The sequence below is a fragment of the Eutrigla gurnardus genome, assembly GCF_963514095.1.
Source record: "Eutrigla gurnardus genome assembly, chromosome: 18".
Classification (NCBI taxonomy): domain Eukaryota; kingdom Metazoa; phylum Chordata; class Actinopteri; order Perciformes; family Triglidae; genus Eutrigla; species Eutrigla gurnardus.
In genome coordinates, this window is record NC_139929.1 from 4,202,785 (window position 1) to 4,211,712 (window position 8,928).

The 8,928-nt window shown below is 44.0% G+C and overlaps 1 protein-coding gene across 1 annotated transcript; it reads right to left on the reverse strand.

Moving 5' to 3' along the window:
* LOC311028855 (xin actin-binding repeat-containing protein 1) lies at window positions 1-8,709 on the reverse strand. The gene is made up of 7 exons (XM_084033651.1): window positions 8,674-8,709; window positions 8,252-8,395; window positions 7,615-7,992; window positions 7,373-7,451; window positions 5,440-5,585; window positions 5,208-5,255; window positions 1-4,844 (listed from the first exon to the last, which is right to left on the reverse strand). Exons 2-7 carry the CDS (start codon window positions 8,357-8,359, stop codon window positions 117-119), a joined length of 5,487 nt encoding a protein of 1,828 aa, XP_083889777.1. The 5' UTR covers window positions 8,360-8,395; window positions 8,674-8,709; the 3' UTR covers window positions 1-116.
* Window positions 8,710-8,928: the final 219 nt, after the last annotated feature.

Genomic DNA, 8,928 nt, shown 5'->3' on the forward strand with positions numbered 1-8,928 from the left:
CATTAATAAGAAAATGATTATAAATAAACAAACAGGCATAACCTATAATCCGTCTCTTCACCAATACATTTATGTACATAACAACTTTATCGCAACATACATGAAAACGCTTTGATTTAAGATTTCTGATTGATTGGCAGCTGGACTTCTGGGTACTCGGTGACTTGGGTACTGACTGCTGCCGGACTCGTGGATGTTGTAGCTTTTGGCTCACTACCGACAACAGTGGAGGTTTTGGAAGAGTAAAACCGGTTTCCAAGATGATCGGTCCTTTCATAGTTCTCTGTGACTGTTTTGGTACCCGTGACACTGTTCCCGTCACCGTCAGTCTGCACCTCAAGGACACTGACCTCCCGTTTAGGCTTGTGACAGGATTGTTTTTTACCTCCTTTTCCCCTTTTTCTGTTTTCAGCCGGGCTGTTGCACGTCAGGGTTTTGGTTGTCCGGAATGTTTCCTCTGCCTTTGCGCTGTGCTGACATGTTGGACAGATTGTGGATGGAGGTGCCTCAGTTTTATCCGTCTTTTTAGCAGCTGACTGGATGGAGATGAAGGCAGGTGAAGAGGGTGGACTTGCTCGATGTTTTGCAGGGGCTTCTTCAATTCTTGCGCTCTGGCTAACTGGCGGGGCTGTGGTTCTCTGTGCTGGTGGATTTTCCTGTGATTTAGTTCTGTTTGACCCAATGGTAATTGTGCTAATACTACCAAAGGATGGGGATCCTTGCTCTGTCCCTAATGACTCTTTAAACAGGCACGATAAACCAGCAATATCTGAGTCCGATTTCAAAGTAGAGACGGAATAAAGAGCCTTCTTTATGGCTTCCTCTATGTCCACAAGTCTGGCTAAAGTTTGTTCTTTTAGATTCATGATTTCTGCACTGGCTCGCTCAAGATCACCAAAAACATGTGCCATGGAGGACTTGCTTTCACTATTGTCTCTTGTTAACGGCAACCTCCCTTCTTTGTTTTCCACTTTTGCCTTTTTTTGTTTCTTTTTGTCTGAGCTGACTACCCAGTCAGGAACATTCTCAAAGACTCCCCTCAGAGTCCGTACATCCACCTCGCTTGTGTCCTCTTCAATTTCTTCAACTCGACTGAGAATACACTGCAGTTCCTTCTGTTTTCGCAAGTTTTCAAAAATGTCCATGGCTGCCGTTATGTTCCCTCTCATGATCTCATCCATGTGAACTGACAGTCGCTGCCGCCGTTCACCCTCCGTCTCGGTTCGTCCTTTCTTTTCCCTCATCTCAACTTTGTTTTCTTGTTTCGTCCCTTTCTTGTGCTTGTCTTTCCCGTCAGCGGTTTGTCCACAGGCGTTTGGGTTATTGCATGATGGACCCGTTAGAGTTTGATGCGGCGAATTATCTCCGGACATGCGTTTTGTGTTTTTGTTGTCAGGCTTAGCCATATTTACTCTTTTTGGCTTTGCAGGAGCATTCTTTGCTGAAAATGCATTTTTACCTCCAAACTTCTTACGTGCTTCATGAAAATCTACATGGCTTTCATCTGTTTCATTTATATTCTCTTTGACTGGGAAATCCTCGGGGCTTTTCTTTTCTGCTGTGCTCTCCTGTTGTAGCTTAAAAATAGTCTCATTATTATCACTTTGTACTTCAGTTACCTGAGACATCTGTGTAGCTTCCTCAAAAAGCTTATTTCTTTGATTATCATCTGAATCGGTCCCTGAGGCTGCACCAGTGTTCATTTTTAACAGGTCTTGCTTCTGTTCATCCTTACATGACATTGGTGTCATTGGTAATGGTTGAGGAACTGTGTCTTTGGGTGTCACGGTATTAATTTGTGTTGCCTCAAGATTCTTTATGTCGGTTGATTGATCTCTTTGTTTCACTTTCAGATACTCAGGTTTAGGTGGGATGGCAGGTTTTGGACCAACAGGACTTCTGATTTTCTCTGAGACATCACTTGCAGCTGGTTTATTTCGGGTTTCCCTTTGGCTTGGGGGCTCTACATTTTCTGGAGTCACCTGTTCTTTGGAGACCTCTTGTCTCAGTGTTGCTTGATTTGATTTCAGTTCAGCCACGGGACGAAACGCCTCCTTAGTGGGCATTTGGGGAGACGCTGCATCCACAGTTTGTGATCTCTGAGGTTTGGATGCGTTTCTGTATATCATAGCTGCTTTGAAATCTCCTCGACTGACATTGATGTTGGATCTCTCCAGGGAATCTAAAGCTGCTTGAAGTTTACCTTCAAAAACAACTTCCTCGTCCTCTTGCGGTGCGTTGTGTTTTTCTGGGCTTTGTATCGGCATTATAGCAGCTTGAACATGTTGTTCCTGGACCATGGCGGCGTTGTTTTGACCCATTTTGCTGCATGCCAGAGTCCCTTGTACTTCTTCAGAAATGCATACTGTCTCTGTATTATTGTGTTGGAGGTCTTGTTTAACTTCTGAAGCGATGTTGGAGGTTGATGGGAGTTCATCCCACGGTGGCTCAGTGCATGGGTCTTGCTCCTTGTTTTTGCAAGATAATTTTTCTCCTGTTTGTTTGTCACTACCCGCTGTAACTGAGACAACAGGTTCCTGAACAAGGGATTGATACTCTTTATGTGACAAATGTTGCAAAGACTTGGCCTCGGTTGTGGCCTGTTGGAGGATATGTATTGCAGCCTGGAGGTTAGAGATCTCGTCGTTGTCATCTACCACCTTGACTGATTTAACCTGCAGGACCCTGCCGTCATTCTGCCTATCCTGATGTTGGTATGACTCCTGTGATGCAGCTGTAGAGGTACTTACTTCTTCTTGTGTTTTGCAGGTATTATTTACTTGCCTTGCACACGAAACAGTGGTAGATTGGACATGGTTTGTACATGCATTTTGTTTTGGTTGGGCTGGTATTTGATCTCCAGAGAACAAGTTTTTCAGTCTCTTTATGTCCACTGGAACCCATTCTGAACTCTCCTCTGCTTGATCGCATCGCTGTTCACGAAGAAGCTCCATTCCTTGTCCAGCCACATTTTGGTTAGAAGGGAGTTCTTGTTCTTGCATTGTTGGCTCAGCCTGAAGAGTTCTCAAATACTCCAAATCTCCCTTTTCAATACAACTCTTAAACAGTTTTACGTTCCCCTTTACTGTGATTTCAGGCCGTATGGATCCTTGGCAAGTTTGATCAATTGGAGTTTCTAGAAGGCAGCTTATAGTTGATTCAATAATGCCTTTTCTTAGTTCTTGATGTTCTGTGTTACTCACATCAACTCTTTCTGGCTCTGGTTTATCATACACTGTGACTTGCGTAGGACAATACGTTTTCACGTCTTCCTCATCAAAATACTTGTAGAGGGAGTAAACAATGACTTCAGCACATCCGTTCGTATCCTCCTGGATAATCACTCCTTTCCGCAGAGAGTTATCTTGAATGAGAATATCTTCGATATGTTGAACTACGTTGGCAGTTTTAAACTCTGTGTCTTGGTTGGTGGCGAAGTGATGCTGGTGCACAGGTACGTCCACTACTTTGGCCTCTATACTTCCTTTACCATCCTCCTTTAGGTATGTGACCTGAGGCTTTAGGTTTACCCGTGGTAGCAACTGCACTATGAAGTTTTGTGCCCCACCTTCAGCCACCTCGTCGTAATTGATCTCGGGCCCACTCTCTGATAGTGTGAATTTGGCCTTTTTGGCTATCATTGTCTCATTTACCTCAATGACCGAGCCATCTGAATGTAGGGCATTGCCATGATAAAGGGAATTCAGTGTTTCCTTGATGTTCTCCACCATCGTCTCAATTTCGTCCTTGCTCTGATGGCCAATTTTGTGGAATGGCATTGATTCGAACATGTGGGCTCTGTTCTTGACGTTAGCTATCACATAGTCCTGAGCTTCCCCACTGTCTTCTGCTGGGCTTTGGGATTTAGATGGATGCACAATGGACTGCTCTCTTTCGATATTTGTTTGGATGAACGGGTTGTTTTGGACAAGAGCTGCATTGGTTTTGATTATTTCCCCAGATTCTTCTCGAACAAGAAGGCTCGCAGGCTCACCCACAAAGACTGCTTCACCAGTAGAAACCTCTTCCTTCCTAGTAAACTCATTGCCAGTGCTTTGATTAATGATATGAACACATTCGCCCTTCTTATTGGACTGATCGGTCAAATCAAAGCTTTTGCTACATGTACTGCCTTTGTTTTCGCTGTGTAAGTGATCTCTGCTAAACATTTCAAACTCCTGTTTTCTCTTTTGGAGCGCCCCTGTCTCATCTCCAGTAATAGAAACTTTTCTCTGCAAATTATCTTCTGGATTTGGTGTGGATGGGTTCACAGATTGACTCTCAAACATTCTTCTGGTAGCTTGAACATCAATTCTTCTCATCTCCTCCTCACACTCTCTGTTAGGGTCTTGACCAGACCCAAGTGCTTTTTCATCCTCCACGATCCCTTTATGACTTTCGTTAGACGGCCTCTCTTTGTGCTCCTCTAACACAGCTGATGATTTCCTGACATCGCCTCTTTCCACTGTTCCCGCTGCCTTGTGCATTGGAGGGTTGTAAGGAGATTCTCTGTTGCTCAAGGCACAGTTCTCAAATATCAAGCGTCTTGACAGGACCTCTCCCTCGTATCCAGTTTCACCAGCTGTCGCGCCAGTCTCTGAGCTCAAAACCTCAGCAAGTTCCTCATCCACAGCTTCATCTAACATCTTCAGCTCTGGGTGAGTGTGCTTCAGGAGCCTTCTCAGCTCACATTTCTGCCGCTGTTGGTAAAGCTTTTCTTTGGAAAGTTGGCACAGCGTGGACTGTGGGGGATGTGCCCCTGACACGTCTTCTGGTCCTGGCTGATGTCCGGCTGAAGCAGGTCTACTGAGGTCATCTTTCATTTGTTGGGAGTCTTCGGTCATCTTAGAAGAACAAAGTAACATTCTCATCATTGAGTCCTTTTGTACTGAGCCATCCAGTGAAAATCATGCTCGTGAGTGGGCAGACATGCTTACGGCAGTGACGTTTTACCTTCCACATCATGCCGGTTGATTTGCTTGACACGTGCCAGGCGTCAATGGGTTAGTCGAGCTCCAAAGCAACCAGCAACCGCAATGTTAAATTAAATCAAATAAAATGAAGAGTGGATGGCATTTCTTGCAACTCTCAGAAAAAGCGAGCAATTTTGTTCTCGAGCTATTGAGCTAGAAGTGGAAAATAATAATGTGATGATGCAAATCCAGTGCACACTGTCATGCACAGCATCTGGTGAAATGCTACCTTACCTTGTTGAGTTTGATTCTTTTGCCAGATTCGGATGATGGACCTTGTGCCTGGGCAGAAACAATAGATACACAGTGTTGGTAATCATTATAATGTATATTTTAGTGTATACAATATAAGTGTACACTGGGGTATAAAGTACTGATCTGATACCAGTGTTTAATTAATCAACTGTTTGTCTCATTGTGTGGAGTATTGGTATTGATTGATTCCCAGAGAGTGCATCATGTTTACCGGTTTTAAATGGCCGGGTGTTGATTCCTGAGGTACCACCTTCGACAGATAGAGAGCGGACATAGCTTTGACGGAGACACACAGTTTATCCTTGTGTTGGAGGAAGGAGCTGCCTCTGAAATCTGCAACCGACCTCCTCTTTTCATCTGCGGAGACATCAGACAGCAGCTTAAATATGTTAAACAAGACAATTTAAACAGAGCTCAGATGACTTCCATTTTTGCATCTGTGTCACCGGACTGTGTGTCAATAGCAACTTAAGGGTCGATCGAACACTTTCCAAGCTGATGCATAACAGCTGCCATGTGGTCGAGTTATAAATGTACCACTTGTGGTGGAGCGGGACGGATACCTGACTCCACTGACACACATACTGAGAGCTAATCGGACGTGCAGGTCTCCGCAGCTACAGAAGAGCAAAAGTAAACACAAGTCTTCAAATTGTTTACAGACGTACAGATAGTAAACCAATGGTGTGGTTGTAGCTAGCGGTCAAGAAACATGGCGAAACAGACTGTGATTTAAGTATAAAGTGAGATATGCAGGATAAAGATTTGAAGAATTTCGGCTACATTTAGGTCAACCACTAAAGTCTCAACATCCTTCAATATTTATGTCATCATCAGGTATTTAGAATCCAGTATATTGTGTGTGTTGAGCTTTATAAGAGGTTAAGTAGGCTATACAAGCTTTCAAGAGAATGTACAATATAACATCCAGGTAAAAGACAGATTCATCTCTAAATGCCCCTCGATCAAGATACAAATCCATACTCACAGAAAACAAAAAGCTCCCAGTTGTCCTCCTATTTCCTTTCGGTCTTTGTGAATGTGTGAGGTTCTGATTTCCTGTTGGCTTTTGTGTCTGCTAACGCAGCCTCTGCCGTTCTGGGTCGCTCCCTCTCTCTCTCTGCCTCATTCCTGCCCCGGTGACAGCTGACCCTTTCACCCTCCTGAAACTTATTCAGGACTCACAGCTCGCTGGCTATTTCTGTCCCGTTCTGGGGCGGTCGACCCTTCCCACACCAGGTTGAGTCAATCACTGCTTCTCGCACAGTCACTGACTCACTCGTCTCCATTTCACCTCTTCCCTTTCATTCATACCGTCCGCAGCTTTGAACCTGAGTCATAGGACTCGGAGGCGGATTTCCAGGGAATCTTTACCGGGGAGCCGGCATCTTGTTTGGGTTTTTTCACTTGTGGGACACTAAATGTTGCTGATATTTGCTATTGCTGTGCATCAAAAGCAAAGTAATAATACATCAGTAGTACTTTATGTTATAGGTCAGTTATTCCCTGATAACTTCCTCTGATGTTTAATAAAGAGCAGTACCAGTTATCTGTTAACTGTTGCATTTATACCCAATTAAACACTTGTTTATTGTTAATTTACCTTTAGAAATGTCAAATATATGGTTTCATATTTTTCAGACGTTTTGTCCACTGACTAAAAGACTACAGTATAAATAAATTAGAATTATATATTGGAAATACACTAACTGAACACTTTCTGTGTAATTAGTGCCAAATTGCATTGTTATTTCCAGGAAGTTTCTCCTGTTATATTCCAACAGCTCTGTGTCCATTCATTCATGCACAGTGTCTTTTTAAGATCTAAAAGTTTTATTATGATTTGTATTATTATAATCAAACTTTTCTCTATAGTATCTGATCAAATCAAGCCTTGAGGGCTGTATATGGGACAGTATCTGGTCTTATCACCTGGTCTTTGCCTGAAGTGTATTGAGTTAATTTTAAGATGTTTTTATTGCTATAATGTAGTTTATTAAAGAGTTCCTGCCAATACATTCCCCTAAATGCCACACACTCTACCTCAGCTAACAATAAAACGTTTTAATCTGCTAAGAGCTGCTTCAGTAACCCCAGAAATGCTTCTGGAATACAAACAGTCTACTATATCGCCTTGTCCTCACCAGCTTGATAGGCTGCGATTGTTTCAAAATCAATCCCCCCTATGGTTCTTCTCCTCTCCGCCTGGGTCTGATTCACCACCTAGAAAGAGAAATGATGAACCGTCACTGCTGAGCAGCCACGTGTCTGTCTGCGTGACAACATGCAGTCTTCGTTCTATTTCTGGAAGTGACGTGATAAAAATTGAGAAGATGGGAAAGGCCAGAAGTCGGCTCTCTGAGCTGGCGGGGGAGATTGTATCTACCTTTCGAGTGACGTGATCTTTTGCGTCGGCTTTGGCGCCACGAACCGGAGCGTCCGCGGCGGGAACGTGGATCTCGGGTTCTTCTGCAGAGCTCTTCACCTCTTCGACCTCTCCGTTCACCACCGGCTCGACGTCTGCTGACTTTTTCGGCAAGGTGAAGCTCACGGCTCTCAAGCTGCTCTTCGCCTTGTCTTGTCTGACCACCTTTGACTCAAACAGAGCCTTCAGGGCACCGATGGACCCCGCGCTGCTTTGAAGGCTCCCCATCGACTTGCTGCGGGTCAAACTGGCTTTATCTCCAGACTGTTCCCTCACGTTGTTTCTCCACATCGGAGACTCCAGATGAGTCTCTTTACCTTCCAGAAGAGATGGTGCTACCTGACAGTGAAAACCATGTTAGCATGCTTTATTTATTAATTTCCCTGCACTGAAGATGCTTTGAGTCAGGTGGTACCTTTTTGAACACCTGCTTTGGCTTTGCCCCACCAGTGTCTTGAATGGATGTGCTTACTTCCACCGTAGTTTGATACCTGTTATAAACCATATTAATCATCGACTAACATTCAAGTACTAGAAGGTTAGAGAGGTTAAGGTGAGGAGGATGGCATTTGTTTCACCTGGCGACTAGCTGGGACACAGATGTGGTCTTGTCCCGCAGCCCTGCCTTCGTCCAGGTGGGCTTGTCACATGACGAGGGGATGCTCCTCAGCGACTGGGTGCGCCTCAGGTTACTCTTCCAATCCATGTCCAATCACAGCGGCACACGGTTTGCAAATATCACCTAAAGACGGGACATCAATGACATTATCTCTGCAGCAGACCCTGGATGTTAATGCTGATTCTGGTTCTGGTTTAACCGTTATTTTAACACCGTGAGCATTTTGTGAAGCCAAACAGTTTCCCACTAATTTATAGAAATCCTGTAATCAAGGAGATGTTGCAGCGTACACAGATTTGGACGATGTCTTGCGATTTAACAGCATTACAAAATAATAAAACTTCACATATAATCTGATGATTTTGGTCTATTTCAAGGTGATTTTGAGTGTAAACGCTTACCTTTCAGATGCCGGTCCGTGTCTGTTCCCAGGGAAAATGAGAAACACTTCCGCGGCGTCACAAGACCGGCACGCGATGTGAAGCGTTTGTGAGCAAAGTCCCTTTTTTTTCCTTCCTCCTCAACACATTCTGCACTAAATGTTATGTGAACATGTCTCGGTGAGCAAATAACATGATATTAACAATCATCTGAAATACACAATAGGGTGTAACTGTTGCTAATTCACAAATATCTTATCTTATCGTTCTCCATCA

What these genes read in the sequence shown, in the direction of transcription:
- LOC311028855 (XM_084033651.1), bottom strand. Translation starts at nt 8,359, where the DNA reads ATGGATTGGAAGAGTAACCTGAGGCGCACCCAGTCGCTGAGGAGCATC. An exon ending in AATCGCAGCCTATCAAGCTG is followed by an intron (nt 5,586 to 7,372) that starts GTGAGGACAAGG and finishes ATGTCTCCGCAG; the next exon opens with ATGAAAAGAGGAGGTCGGTT. An exon ending in CACCCGGCCATTTAAAACCG is followed by an intron (nt 5,256 to 5,439) that starts GTAAACATGATG and finishes GTTTCTGCCCAG; the next exon opens with GCACAAGGTCCATCATCCGA.